Source organism: Ursus americanus, chromosome 8 (genome assembly GCF_024610735.1).
Source record: "Ursus americanus isolate L20-20 chromosome 8, mUrsAme1.1.p, whole genome shotgun sequence".
NCBI lineage: Eukaryota > Metazoa > Chordata > Mammalia > Carnivora > Ursidae > Ursus > Ursus americanus.
Genome location: NC_142134.1, coordinates 31,197,141 through 31,212,728, shown reverse-complemented (window position 1 = coordinate 31,212,728; position 15,588 = coordinate 31,197,141). Strand labels below are relative to the sequence as shown.

Here is a 15,588-nt window from a genome sequence, read left to right as displayed (position 1 = left end):
CACTGGAATTTATTAAATCACTAGCTTGATTTGTCTTTTGTCAACTAGTTTGCTTTTGTGGTTGCTAAAGCAGGAATAACATTAAGAGTATAGGTGACTCAGGGAGCCTGGGTGGCTCAGTCGGTTAAGCGTCTGCCTTCAGCTCAGATCATGAACTCAGGATCCTAAGATTGAGTCCCATGTTGGGCTCCTGGCTCAGTGAGGAGCAATGTTCTCCCTCTCCTTCTGCCCCTCCCCCTGATCATGCTCTCTCTCTCCTTCCCAAATAAATAAATAAATAAATAAAATCATTTTGAAAAAAGAATATAGGTGATTCTTTTGACTTAGATGGTCCATTCTTGTTGGTTCATTAGTTTTTTTTTCCATCTTATATTCATTTAATTAATAAATAGTTACTAAATACCAGCTACATATACTCTTAGCCTTTGCAGGTGATAAATTGTGCACATGGCATCATCCGGGCCCTGAACGAGCTTATTTGGTACTACTGAAGATTAGATCAGAGTTTTGGATATGTCTGTGTGCCTGTCAGACTCCCTCTGTGCTGGCTGCCTCCTGCATCTGGAGGAACACAGAGTTCTTGCTTACCTGGGCTCCCTCTTGGCTGTCACCTCATGCCCAGAATTCCTGGCTTTCTCTCACTACTTCTAGACTTGAAGGAAATATACTTCAGGACGTGGACTCTGGCTTCCTAAGTGGATTTCTGAAGGATCTGGAAATATTTTCCAATGGAGTATTTTGGTTCTGAAATGGACTACTTAAGAATAATCAGTGGGAGGAACACATGAGTCAGAAATTATGAGACATACACCTTTTGGAAAAACATCACCTGTGTTTTTAAGTACAAATCTGGCGTAAATATAGACTAGACTCTCATTATTTGTGGTAGTTCTATAAAGTTGCCATGAACACTGAACTGGTGAATACTGAACACCTGCCCCTAACAAAAATATGGGCTTAGGTTCCTGTGAGCCACAACCATTTGCATTATATAAGTTCATTTGCCAACATCCTTGTAAAACAAGGAGTCTCATTATTGAAAACCTGCTTTTTCTCATAACACTTAGCAGATATTGAAAATACTGTTCCGAAGATTCCTGATTTGCAGAAATTGCCCCACCTACAAGGTGAACATTTTTCACACCATATGGCCTTTTGAATTGTGCAGGTCAGTTACCATAATTTTTTTTTTTTTTTGGCTTTCACTGTCAGAACAATGCTGTCCACTACATTTAAAAAAAATTAATCCTCATGTTATGAATCCACAAGTTTTTCCATTTCTCCACTTTTTCCATGGCTTCATCACACACTGATTATGCTTTAGAACTCTCTAGAGCAGCCACATATTCAGATCAGTAAATGTTCTCTTCCTTTTTCTGGATGTACCAGATTGTTGATTCCCAGGGTACTGGGATCGAGCCCCGCATCAGGCTCCTTCCTGGGGTGGGGACCCTGCTTCTCCTCTGGCTGCCGCTCCACCTGCTTGTGCACTCTCTCTCTCTGTCAAATAAATAAATAAATCTTAAAAAAATACACATTTTGGGGCGCCTGGGTAGCGCAGTCGTTAAAGCGTCTGCCTTCGGCTCAGGGCGTGATCCCGGCGTGCCGGGATCGAGTCCCACATCTGGCTCCTCCGCTGGGAGCCTGCTTCTTCCTCTCCCACTCCCCCTGCTTGTGTTCCCTCTCTCGCTGGCTGTCTCTCTGTCACATAAATAAATAAAATCTTAAAAAAAATACACATTTTTTCTCTGTAAGGTACATCGCAGTCTTCTTGTGCCTAGGAACACGAGACAGCATTTCAGCACTATGTTTGGGTCCATTTTATACAGTGCAATCACTAACAAAATGCACAAAAATGTGAAAAACATGGCACTAAATATACTGTGGAAAAGAAGCTTGCTTATAGTATGAGAGCTGTAATGAGAACTGCACATTGGGCGACTCAAATTTCTCCCCACTCTGCGGATACATGTGTCTGGGAATAATCATAAAAGTACCGCAGATATTGATTTGGGGTTACAAATGAGTTTTAGCAAATAGGTGAATTTGCAGGTAGTAAGGATTGCCTGTACATAAAAATTAGTAAGTAAAACCAGAAAGTTAAAGAAAAACAAATTCCCACTAGAATTTCCAAGTAAGTTAAACTGTATTACAAATATAAAATGTTTATAACATTAAAAAGCATAGTGTTTTCACCCAGAAGTTGACAATAGATGGAAAGAAATACTATTTGTTGAGTTCTCAGCTGTCGAGAGTTTAAGGGAGATAGTGACATTAAGTTTATATAGAATATTTAAAAAGGCATTTTTTTTTACATCTGAGATTTGTGACCATAAAATTTGTACCTACTGTATTAGCTCTACGAGGTTCCTAATAACAGTTAATTATTCTGAAGGACTCAAAAGGCTTTGCATATACATCATGTCGGTTAATCTGAGCAGGGCCATATGCCTGAAACCAAATAAAACGTTGTAACCATTGGATAGATTTTACAAATTGGAAAAGCTATTATATGTGGGCCCAGGAACCAAAAGAAGAAAGGAAAAATGTTCATGGTAAAATCCGATTATACTGAAGTATATTTTGCCTTTTGCCTCTTATTTAGGGAAAGAAAAAAACTGGAGCATGATTGCTTTATTATTAATTTCTACCTTTCGTTTCCTGCCTCTTTCCCTTCCTCACATTCATTTCCCACATTGTAAAGTAATGAAGAAAACGGAAGACAGCAATGTCGTAGAAGTAAAGGGGGGAGAGAATTTCAGGAGAGGGAGTGATCCATACATCAGATATCTCCATGACAGGATAAAGCCCAAAGAGCGTTAGTAGGATGAGACGATTGGGAGGTCACTGAGGACTTGCCCAGAGTAGCGTTGGTGCTCTCAGTGAGAATGGCTATTAGAGAACACATGAAATTTGAGGAAGTGGACATAAAGAAAAAAAGGGTTTTAAAAATAGATATGTAAGTCTTGAGGGTGTTTAGGGATTTAGAGATGGAACCAGTAGATTGGGAGAACAAGTCAAGAGACTAGGGCAGGTGTGGCAGAAAGACAAGGGAACAGATCCCTTGGGGAGCTGATGATGCAGTAAGGCACTGAGGAGTTAGGGTTGAAGCAAGTTAGAGAAGTTAGGAGTCAGGGAAGGAACTGGATCTATGAAAGGGGTAGAGGTAGGATAGACTGAAATAAGAGGGGGGAACATCAAAAGAGGATCTTGATGGAATGAAAACAAGTTATAATGGGGTAAGGCAGTCTTAAACCTAGGAGGATGTAGATAGAAACTTGAATTTAGGATCCAGACGTGAAGTTGTTCTGATTAACAAGAAAGTACAGGGTGTGGCCATGAAAGTGGATAGGTGAAGTAGAGGGTGAATGAAGTTTGATGCCATGTTAATTATGTCCTTTTTGTTGCAAGAAAAAGAGACTCTCTTAAATAATAGAGACCTCTTTCATAATATACAATGCCTAGAAGGACAATAGGAACCCAGGCGGTGCCAGGGAGGAGCAAATCTCGGTTTCATGACCTGAGTTGGTCCTCCAGCATGAGATCTTTGCTTTTCTGTATATTATCTTCTCCACCCTTTTCTTGTACCTAATTAGCTCAGCTCTTTCTGGATTGTAAGTCTAAATTCTGAGGTGAGAACCAGAGATGGTGGTTGGAAGTGCCCCAGAGGAGCCAGGAATAGATTTTTAACACCTCTTTACCAATAAGACTAAAAGAATAGAAGAAGGCATGTCAGTTATTTCTTTTTTTCTTTTTCTTTCTTTCTTTCTTTCTTTCTTTCTTTCTTTCTTTCTTTCTTTCTTTCTTTCTTTCTTCCTTCTTCCTTCCTTCCTTCCTTCCTTCCTTCCTTCCTTTTTCTTTCTTTCTTTCTTTCTTTCTTTCTTTCTTTCTTTCTTTCTTTCTTTCTTTCTTTCTTTCTTTCTTTCTTTCCATAGCTTATTTTATTTAAATTCAATTAGTTAACCTGTAGTGTATCATTAGTTTGAGGTGGAGAGTTCAGTTATTCATCGGCTGCATATAACAATCACTGCTCATCACATCATGTGCCCTCTTTAATGCCCATCACCCAGTTACACCATCCCCCTAAGCACCTACCCTCCAGCAACCCTCACTTTGTTTCCTATAGTTAAGAGTCTCTTATGGTTTGTTTCCCTCTCTGATTTCATCTTATTTTTCCCACCCTTCCCCTTTGATCCTCTGTTTGGTTTCTTAAATTCCACAAATGAGTGAAACCATATGATAATTGTCTTTCTCTGATAGACTTATTTCACTTAGCATGATACCCTCCAGTTCCATCCACGTTGTTGCAAATGGCAAGATTCCATTTTTTTGATGGCTGAGTAATATTCCATTGTATCTATCTATCTATCTATCTATCTATCTATCTATCTATCTATCATCTATCTATCTATCTATCTATCTATCTATCTATCTATCTATATCACATCTTCTTTATCTATTCATCTGTCCATGGACATCTAGGCTCTTTCCATAGTTTGGCTACTGTGGACACTGCTGCTATAAACATTTGGGTGCAGGTGTCCCTTCAGATCACAATGTTTGTATTCTTTGGGTACCTTTTAAAGGAGAAGTATGTAAATGAAGAGTATTTAGTAGAACATTTTGCTTCTAGTAGGAAGAAAAGTTAGAGGCAGCACACTATCAGAGAAAAGGAATATATATATTTTTACCCTGTTTTTCAAAACATGACTTAACTTCGTTTAACCAAGAATGATATCATCTGTGATAACTATGATGTGAATAAAAGGGGCAGAATTTTCATTCCAGTTTAATTGGAAGGATTTGAGGAAGGAATGTGGACTATTAATTATGAGGAAGCATTTCCATGAAATTGCTATGAAAATGAAGAACAAATTCTAAAAGCTATGCAATTTTTTCTAAGCCATGTTAGATTATACATAGCATTTATTTATTTATTTATTTATTTATTTATTTATTTATTTATTTTAAAAGATTTTATTTATTTATTTGACAGAGAGAGAGACAGCTAGCAAGAGAGGGATCACAAGCAGGGGGAGTGGGAGAGGAAGAAGCAGGCTCCCAGCGGAGGAGCTTGATGTGGGGCTCGATTCCAGAACGCCAGGATCACGTCCTGAGCCGAAGGCAGCCACTTAACGACTGAGCCACCCAGGCGCCCCAGAGCCACCCAGGCTCCCCTATACATAGCATTTAAAATGGAAGATTTGCTTTCATTTTCTGAGAGTGTATCTTATTTGGAGAATCATGCTATGAGACATTATTATAGTTCTCATTTCAGTATAGCTGTGTCAGAGGTAAATGATAGGAAATTATGGTTGAAAGTTTACATTTGATATTAGAGATCAGATTAACAAAAAATATATAATATAAATCACAATATTATGAAGTGGATGAAAAAGCAGAAGTATAATGATCACATTTATTTGTCAAAATTGATATATTCAGTAAATCCTGAAAGTAGTATTTTTTGTTTTAATTATAATTAATAATATGTAACTAAATATGAGCTAATAAAGCAAGAATGATCATTTTTACTTCAATAATAAAGTTAATTGAACATTTATTGAACATTATGTCTTAGGCACTGTACTTGCAGTTACCGAAGATAAGCTAGCCAAAGCTCATTATAATTGATATTTCCAGACACTTAATAATTATATTATGTTGAGATATTTTTATGCATATAAACTTTATGTGGGCTGCTGGATATTGACAATAGTATAATTTTAATTTTATTCTTTTGCTGATAGTTTTCTGTTGACACACTTACCATTTCCATTTCATAAAGTAATTCAATTCTAAAATACAACACATTTTAATCTCATCTATTTCAGCTTAGGACATTTGAAAGCTACATCTCCAATAATTATTTTAAGACTTTATGATGCAAATGTATAATACCATAAATTTAAAAATACAATTTAGAAAGTATATGTGGTTATTGGTATTATCCATTTTTTTTTTATTAAAGATTTTTATTTATTTATTCGACAGAGATAGAGACAGCCAGCGAGAGAGGGAACACAAGCAGGGGGAGTGGGAGAGGGAGAAGCAGGCTCATAGCGGAGGAGCCTGATGTGGGGCTCGATCCCAGAACACTGGGATCAGGCCCTGTGCCGAAGGCAGCCACTTAACGCCGGGATCATGCCCTGAGCCGAAGGCAGACGCTTAACCGCTGTGCCACCCAGGCGCCCCTGGTATTATCCATTTTTATTCAAATTAAGTTTCAGTAAGACTGGGTTCTCACAAAATTAATTGACATCCTATTAATTACTATGTAATATACTCACTATTATTTCTTTCAAATTCCTTTTTTTTCTTCTTTTAAAAATGTTTCTATAAAGGCTCTGATGTTTCTTTTTTTTTTTAAGATTTTATTTATTTATTTGACAGCGAGAAAGAGGGCACACAGTAGGCAGAGGGGCAGGCAGAGGGAGAGGAAGAAGTAGGCTTTCTGCTGAGCAGAGAGCCTGACACAGGACTCGATCCTAGGACCCTTGGACCATGACCAGAGCCAAAAGCAGATGCTTAACCAAATGAGCCACCCAGGTGCTCCAAGGCTCTGGTGTTTTAAAGAGTGTTTTATTTACTTTTATAATTCCTTGATGCTCCTTTCAGTAGGCATTTATAAAAAATCATCACTATTGCTTGCTTTAAACTCTGTTCTGTGTTCCATACAGTCTAGTATGCTAAAGTTTAATATTTTTTGTAGCAGAATTAAGGAGATTTCCAACATTTAATTCCATTCGATATCAGAGTGAGATATAACAACATGGCAGAAGTACTTTCAAGTGCCACGAAGTCTATAATATGGATTTTACGTTTTTTTAATATGAAAAAATTTTAAGAAATGGCATTTGAACTATATGAATTAGAGTGAACTATATGAACTATATGAATAAGAATTTTCCTCTTAGAGAAAGAATTAATGTGAATTTATATTAAAACCCCCACATAGTGAAGGGTTAAAAGAAAATGTGACAAGACTATTTTTTCTAGTACTTGAAAATGTATGTCATATGGCTCTCTCTCTTTTTTAACAAGAGGATCCTTGAAAATGAAGAAAGAATAAACTATTGACAAAGGTTTTTTTGTTTGGTTGGTTTTTTTGCTTTTGTTTTGTATTGTTTACTTGGTGAAAAGTCTTGATGAAAATCATTGAGGAAGCCAGCTTTTTTGCACTTAACCTATGAGATCTTCTGAGGGAAGTTAAATTATGACAGGAAGAGTCTGAACAATGCTACGTGCATCTTCCAGTGGCATAAACATGGATAGTATGCTTAGGAAAAGAGTCCTGAAAAGTAGCAGCCTGATTAAAAATGAGAAAAATCAGAGTTCAAGGTGAAAATACTCATCTGCAGTAAGAGTAGCAAATTCTAATAAAACTGGTTTTACCAGATATTGAAGTACCTGATAAAGGAGTCTACAAACCACAGCTGAGTGTAAACAGTCACAATTATGCTGAAAGGGATGTCAGGTAATTCAGGTGGTAGCAGTCACAAAGGCATGGAGTTTCAACAGGCAAAAGCAGAAACCAACTGAGAAGTGAACCTGATTAAAATATTACCACTTAGTAGTGAGGAGGGATTGACGGAAAAAGTGGATTTCAACATACAGTACTTACCTGTAGTATTATCTGTATAATATTTAACTCACCTATTTAAAAAACTTGGTAGTAAGTTATTTATATCAGTGTATTGAGTTTTCACTATTATTTCGAACTTCTCATCGTTAACTCTTGACAGATACTCTTTTAGAGCAGGAATCCCTGAATCTGGAGAGACCCGGGAGTTACAACATTGTTGCCCCGGTGGGCAGGCACCATTCCCACTGGCCTTCCCTATTGTGCAGTTTCGCTTGTAGAGAGGAGGAAAAGGAAGTCTGTCATCATAGAGGGCATGTTTATGCAGTTCGAGTCACTTAAACCGACCCTTAAGTAGCAGATTTCTTAAATGTGCTTACTTAGCATACCTGTTTCTATGTCAAATTCGTTTCTGAAACAAAAAGTATTAGTATTTTGTTTCCCCAACAGGAATATTATGCACTTTCTATACACAAAGAAGGTAGGTAAGGAAGAGTACTGGTGACGTAAATCATCTTGTTTCTTTCTAAGACACCAGAACACGCATAGCATGATATTGCTTTATGTACAATCTGTAGTTAAGACAATAAACACATGAAAATATAGAATCTGTTGTAAGGTAATGTAATTTAGAATAATACTGCATTGATTCAGAAGATAGCACATTTTGCACTATTTAATGGCCATTATTTTTTTGTCTCCCGCATTTTTTTTTCTTGAAATGCCCCCTACTTTGAGGGGCTACTGGTCAAGGGATCAAGTCGTCCTCCCACCTCCACCAGGAGGGATATCCTGATCCAAGCTGGGTCCATCATATGCATTCTCAGGATTTTTTTTTTGTTGTTATTTACTGGAGCCAGAGGGCAGGAAGGCTGTATATTTGTGGAACTGTTAGTTTCACACTAAAGACCTAATCCTAGAGCCGGTGAGCAGGTCTTTACCACCTCAGCAGGTAGCATCTGGCCATGAATGAAGACAGAGGAGGGAAAAGTTAAGATGTGTCTAAAGATCACGATACTATTTGAGCCCCCAGAGCTAGCTTTAGCTCTGCCACGTGTAGATCCCTAGATTTTTAGTTAAATGAGTCGAAAATATTTTCTTTTCACTTAAGCTACTGTTAATTGGGTTTCTTTCACTTGTGACCAATGAATCCTGACCAATATCCATATAGTTTTTTGTAAATGCTTAATTTCTAAAAAATTAAAAAGTAGGAATACTAATTCTTATAAATGTATAGCTTGAGATAGGTCAAAATATTTAAAAAATCCATCAGATAACAAAGCTACTGTATTAATTCATCTATATAGTCTATGACAAATATTACATTTCAGAATTCTATGCTAGGTAGATCCTTAGTTATAACTATAGTTATATAACTATAACTTAGTTACCATGTAACAGGGCATAATTGTTTAAAGTGTGGGTTCTGGAATCCAGTCGTTTGATTTTGAATCCCAGCTCAGCCAATTATAAACTCTGGGCTTCACTTCTTTCTATCTCAGTTCCCTTAGCTACAAAATGAAGATTCCAAGGGAGCCATCCTCACAAGGTTGTTGTGAGGGTTCAGTGTAATAATGCATGTCCAGTGTGCCTGGAACACATGCGAGTGGTCTATAAATGTTAGCTACTATTCATAACGTAGTTATTTTTGGGGTCCATGAGCAAAATTTATATCATAATGAAAGCTATTAGTGGTAGCTGTACGAATGTCAGTGATGAAAAGGAGAAGGGCTGGACCGCAGTCTGGGAAAGTACCACCATGAGATAATATTCATGATAAAAGCCAAGTGATCTGTTTATGTGGCGAGTTGGAATGAGCCCTAACAGCGCGTTGATAGACCTCCGTGCCCTCAGCTAGAATGTTTGTGTATGCACGAAAGGAAAGTGAAGGGAGGGCAAAATTCCCAGATTATCTATTCTGGTTGGTGACTGATATTGTTGAGGAATTTTAAGAGATTGGAGATATGTAATCCAGTGTTATCTGCATAGCATGTTCAAGCCTACGTAGTGAAACACAGTCCGTGTGTCTGAGGATAATTTTACTATTACGTGTGTATTTGTGAGAAACATCTTCTGGCCTCACTCACATATGAAAGAGAAATAGGAACAGATCAACAAGCATTGGGATCTATTCAATATATCCCATGGGATTATCATGCTGTTTTGGGTCAACAAAGTGAGGAAGCAATACATAGAGAAGAGATTAGCATTGGCACAAAGACTGGAAGGAAGACAGGTAGATGAATTTTCTTTGGAAATTTTTATAGGCACTATACAGTAATTCACTAGGCTACAACCTACCGATATATGGAGCTTGTGGCAGCTGTGTGATTCAGCAGGAGATTATTTATACACTCAAAAGGGAGTTTATTGTTAACACCTAGTCTATGATTTCCTAAGGGACCTGGATCTACAAATCAGTAGAGAAGACTTCCTTAGTAAACTGTAATCCATATTTGTTCATATAATCAGTCTGGCGAGGAGTAAAGGGGAAATTATATATCCTGGTTCATTGCTGTCACTAACCCTGTTCCAAATCTAATATACACAATTTTTCATAGTTCTAAAATTGTGTATCTTTATATTTGCAACATTAAATACACATAAAGAAAGGTATTCTAAGTTAAATGTGGTTTGGGAATTACAAACACATTTAACAAGGGTATAATTTTCAAACTTTAATCCATGAAGAACTTCTGCACTAGAGACCAGTTTTGGACAAGATCCAGTCTCGATAGTATGTTACTCGAGTGTAGACACCAGGCTTTTTTGGGAGAGCACATTCATCTCCCCAGCTTACAATGCCAGCAAGGAACCAAGTGCCTTTATAATCTGCACCAACCAGAGGTCCGCCGGAGTCACCCTACAGAGAAAAAGGGCACATACAATTACTATACTTTAAAGATGAATACTGCTTATTTTTCTCTTCTGTAATAAAGACAAGGAGATGCAGAAAAGGAAAAAAACCCTAGATATTTCAGTAATGAATGGAGTCATACAGTATTTGTTCTTTTGCGGCCGACTTATTTCACTTAACACAGTGTCCTTCAAGTTTCGTCCATGTTGAAGCATGTGTCAGCATTTCCTTCCTTCTTAACGCTTAATGATACTCAATTTTATGTATATACATTTTGTTTATCCACTCATCCATCAATGGACACTTGGGTTGCTTTCATCTTTTGGCTATCGTGAATAATACTCCTATGGGTTAAATGTACAAATGTCTATTTGTGGCCCTGCTTTCAATTCTTTTGAGTATATGCCCAGAAATGGAATTGCTGGATCATATCATAATCTATTTTTAATTTTTTGAGGAGCCACCATGCTGTTTTCCATAGAGGCTGCACCATATTAAATTCCACCAACAGTACACAAAGCTTATTTTATAATTTTTAAATACCTAATCTCTTAGTTTCAAATTCATAGAATAAGTGGAGGATAATAGATACCATCTCTCCATTTCTTGTCCTTGTCTCTTTTGAATTCCTAGCTCACCTGGATCAGCCTATATCTGTATTTACACTCATTGTCAGATAAATGGAAGTATTTAGTTCTTTCCAAGGCTAATCCCTCCACCTGTTCTCTGGATCAAGGACACTGTTCTATCAATAATCTTCTCTTGTCTGTTTTTCCTAACATCCTGCACTGTCTTTCCCCACCAGGCATATACATATTTCTTTCAGTTTTGCCCTTCCAAAAAAATGACAGCCTTTCTGGATCTTAAGACCCCTTCTATTGCCTTAATTATGTTCCTTTCATAGCTAAGTGGCTTGAAGTAGTAGTTTATATTGAAATTTCATTTTCTTGTCTTATTTTCAACTTTCTTCTAAATGGTTTTTCTTTCCACCAACAAACCTTTTAAATTTTACCCATAAATGATTGTTAAAATTGATACACTCTTTCCAGCATCTATCTTACTCTTTGGCATGTGTCACTATTGACTATTCCCTTTTTCTGATCCCTGCAATCCCATGACACCAATTTCTTATTGTTTTTTTGTTTTTCTGATCTTTATTATCTCTTACTGTTGGCCCCTTAAAAGCATTTATACCAGAATTCTATTACTTAGGTGCTTCTTATTTTATATACTTTATCGGAGCAATTGTATCAGTGCTCATGAATTTAGCTACCATCCAGGTGATGATAACTTTCAGATATATGTCTACAGCCAGAACTCTTTCCTGAGCCCAAGGTTTTTATTTCTAATGCACACTGTACATATATGCCTGGATATTACACAGGCACTTCAAATTTAGCACACTCCAAACTTCATCCTCCACAAACTTCCTTATCTCCTGTACATCTTCTCTCCAATTGCTCAGGAAGAAATATGGAATTTAGTATGTATTCCTTCTTTTCCCTCTTCCTCACTTCTAAACAGTCCCAAAGTCTTGTCTACCTAATTGTCTTGTCTCTTCATTCCCACCGTATCTTAGTTGAAGCCCTCATTACTTTTTTCAGGCAAAATATTTTAATAGATCTCAATATCTCTAGCTTACATGCTTCCAGTCCATCTTCTACTCTGCATGTTTTGGATTTGACAATTAGATCATCGTTAGTAGTCTTGGCTAGAATACTTTCACTGGTCTGGTAGGGAAAAAGTCTGCAAGCAGTGGGTTGGAGAGTGAATAGGTTGAGAATATGGAACAATGATGGTAAACTATTCTGTAGAGATTTGACCAAGAAGGGAAAAAGAAAGACAGAGATGGATGTATTAAGGGAGAGAACTAATAATATTTGCAGAATATGTGAAAGAGTCCATTGGGGGTGGGACAGTTTGGGAAATATGGAAGAAAGTTTAAATTAATGTAAAGTTAAATACTTGTGTAGATAGAGAGGGGATGAAGAATACAAACAAAAGATTAGATTTGAAGAGTAGAAGAAATTTGTTTGTCCTGAGCCTGGAAGATGAGGGTAAGTACAAATATAAATTTATCATGTAGAAAAGAAAGTGAAGGACTTCTCATGATTTCTTTCATTCTTTTTTCTAGTTGGTATGAGGAAATGTCATATGTTAAGGAATATAAGGGCATATATGGGCACATTCAAACAATGCAATGAAGGGCTGACATAGACTACAAAGGATGCATTAAATAATTCTATAGTGTGTTAAGGACCCGGCTGTGATTACATGACACCAGCTTACGAGGCTGCAAGATTTACTCTAGTTGTACTCAGGAGCTTCATGTAGGAGCCAATAAAATAGTCTTATTGCTCTATGGTTGGAGATTATTAGCATGGGTGTGGAGAAGTAGATGGTGACGTCACCGAGGGTGCTGTTGGTGGAGTGGTTGAAATAATAAAACCTCTAGGCTGCATAAGGTTAGAAGAGAGTCATAGTACTGACGGGTGATTGGACTGAGAGAAAATCGAAACTGGGATTTAAACTTGTGATAACTTTGAAGAATAGGGTTAGTGGGGCAGTTGGCAAGATGGGAATCTGCAATTAGAGATGATAATTACGTATTGCAAGTACTTATTTGTATATCTTCTTGTTCCTAGAGTGCAGGAATAATGCTTTATTCACTTTTAACTCCTCTGCACCTAGCGCAGGCTCTTGCACATAGTAATCCATAAAAACGAATGAATAAAATGAAGGGTCTTTGTGGATTTACCACTGATTCTGCCTGCCTAGATAACTGCAGCAGTACTTTTGTTAACTCGGAGACTATTGCTTATAAATAGCATCAGAGGTGTTTGAAGCATATTAAGCATAAGGAAAGGCAGCTTAGCGAGCCTTTGGAGTACAGGCTGTGTAGCCTAATGTCCTCTGTTCAAGTCCAAGTTCTACCACTTAATACCTGTGTGAGTTTAAACAATTTACTTGATCTCTTTCTCTCAGTCTCTTCCTCTGAGAAATAGAGCTTATAATAGTACAAACGTACACCACAGGATTATCATAACTTGAATAAATTAATATTTGTAAAGAGCTTCAAACAGTGCCTACCACATGGAGATGCTATATAAATATTGTGAAATAAACAAAATATTTAGGGTATTGGAACCACCCTAAATTAAGAAAGTTCCAGGGTCATTAGGTTTGGTGTTGGATCCGGTTGAGTGCTTCTCAGTGAAAGAGGGCCAATCTGACTAAAGTTGCCCATGTTCCATTCATCTCTTTATTGTTATTCCAGATTTAGTCTCTTCCCCACTCCTACTGACAGCTTCTTATAACAGTAAGAGTAGTTTAGCACTTTGGTATTTTAATTTAATAAGTATCTTGTTAAATATTGAAAATTTCTTCTTTTGAAAAAATTGAACAAGTAAATTGGAATTACAAACCACAAGAAAAAAGTCTTGAAAATGGAGTAGGCAGATTTACCTGGCAGGCATCCACACTTCCCTCCAGGAACCCGGCACACAGCATTCCAGGTGTGATCACACCACCATATACCTCTTCACTGTTGCAGGTTTTATTGTCTATAATCTTCACTAACCCTTTTTGGAGTATATTGGGACTTGTTCCTAAAGGAAGAAAATTATATAATTTTTGCTAAGTTAATATTTATATCTCTGGCTAGGTTTATTAGTACCTAACACGATGTACAATTTCCAAATCAATGTAAAACATACATTTTAATTAGGCTTTTGTCTCCTTTCTTAGTAACAAAGTAGATTACATGTATGCCTTAGAAAACAAAAGGAAAAATTCATATTTCAGAAACATACATTTTATAATTATTTTAAGATTTTCTACTGTTACTGTAATTCTGAATCCTAGAATTAATTTTAGATTAATTTTTTTCTACTTTCAGATGCATTTGTGAACATAAATAGCCACTAAATCTTTACATTATTAAGGTCATAGGGATGAATTGCCTTGTCACATAGGGCTACTCATTTCTCCCCATCAAAAATGCTCAATCCTCCGCAGTCTTGTTTGTTTGCTCTGGTACTTACCTGCATAAAAGAAATATTTATTATATTTTGTGGTTATCATCTTTTTTTTGCTAAAAATGTAAGCTTTATGAGGGCAGGAATATTTAACTATTTTATTCATTAATATATCCAAACATTCAGACCTGTATTTGGAATAAAAGTGGTAATCAAGATAAATATTTACTGAATGAATGAATGAATGAAGAAAATGGAGGAAAATAAATTACTTCTTCAAATAATGCATTTCTATAAAAACTGCCATTGTTAAGGGAAATTATGGTAAAAGCTCTATGAAAATGTAGTTTCTGCATGAATGTGGTTGAGGATAATTTTCATTCCATTGCACATTATTCTCTTTAAAAGGATCTAGAGAAAGTATTTCTCAGGTTTAGTTATGATTTGGAGTACTTTTTTTTTTTAACTCCTAAAACTGAAACTTAAAAACCATGTAATGGAGGAAGTTTAGGAACTCACCATCCGACTTTAATGTTCCCCATCCAGTGACCACCACATCTGAATTGGGTGGGAATGTGTAAGTAGCTTCTGGAAGACATGCTCTTCGGATGTTGCTTGTGTATAATACTGGCGAGGACAGGTGCACAACAGCAATGTCATTATCGTGTGCAGGGTAATGGTAGTTTTCATGAATTATAATATCCTTGATACTTCGCTGTATTTGTGGGTCACTTAAAAGAAGCCCAAAACTAACGTTCCATTGTTTGGGATCTCTGGCCCTAAAGAAAATAGATTTATTTATTAGAAGTCCTGTATTTCAGAGTTGTAGGAATTAATATCTTATATGTTTAAAAACAACTAGCTATGTATTGAATACCCAGAGTACATTTAACATACAAAAGTAAAGCTATAGGTACATGAAAAAATAAAAACAATAACACAAGTAGACTTTGAATAATTCAATATGCTGTATTTTAGTTTTTTATCTTTAGTTTTTCAATAAGCTATATTTTAAAAGATAAGCTGTGGGAACTCATTTTATCTATCCAGAAAGACTCAAGGGTACTTAGATAAATATGGTAAAGACAAGATAGTAAGATTAAATAAAAAGTGGGCAAGATTATGGGACAAAGTAAATTTATGGAAATTAAGGAAATCCTAAGGAAATTAAG

The 15,588-nt window shown here is 36.5% G+C and overlaps 1 protein-coding gene and 1 long non-coding RNA gene across 3 annotated transcripts in view; one reads left to right on the top strand and one right to left on the bottom strand.

The window, feature by feature from the left end:
• The window catches only part of LOC148109557 (uncharacterized), a 296,308-nt gene that overhangs the window by 29,066 nt on the left and 251,654 nt on the right, over positions 1-15,588 (top strand). The window lies entirely within an intron of this gene.
• The window catches only part of LOC148109559 (transmembrane protease serine 11C-like), a 56,950-nt gene continuing 51,645 nt past the window's right edge, over positions 10,284-15,588 (bottom strand). The window contains exons 8-10 of the mRNA XM_087864109.1: positions 14,936-15,195; positions 13,905-14,047; positions 10,284-10,445 (exon numbers count right to left, since the gene is read on the bottom strand). Coding sequence (XP_087720235.1) covers positions 10,284-10,445; positions 13,905-14,047; positions 14,936-15,195 — 565 coding nt within the window. The remainder of the gene's footprint in view (positions 10,446-13,904; positions 14,048-14,935; positions 15,196-15,588) is intronic.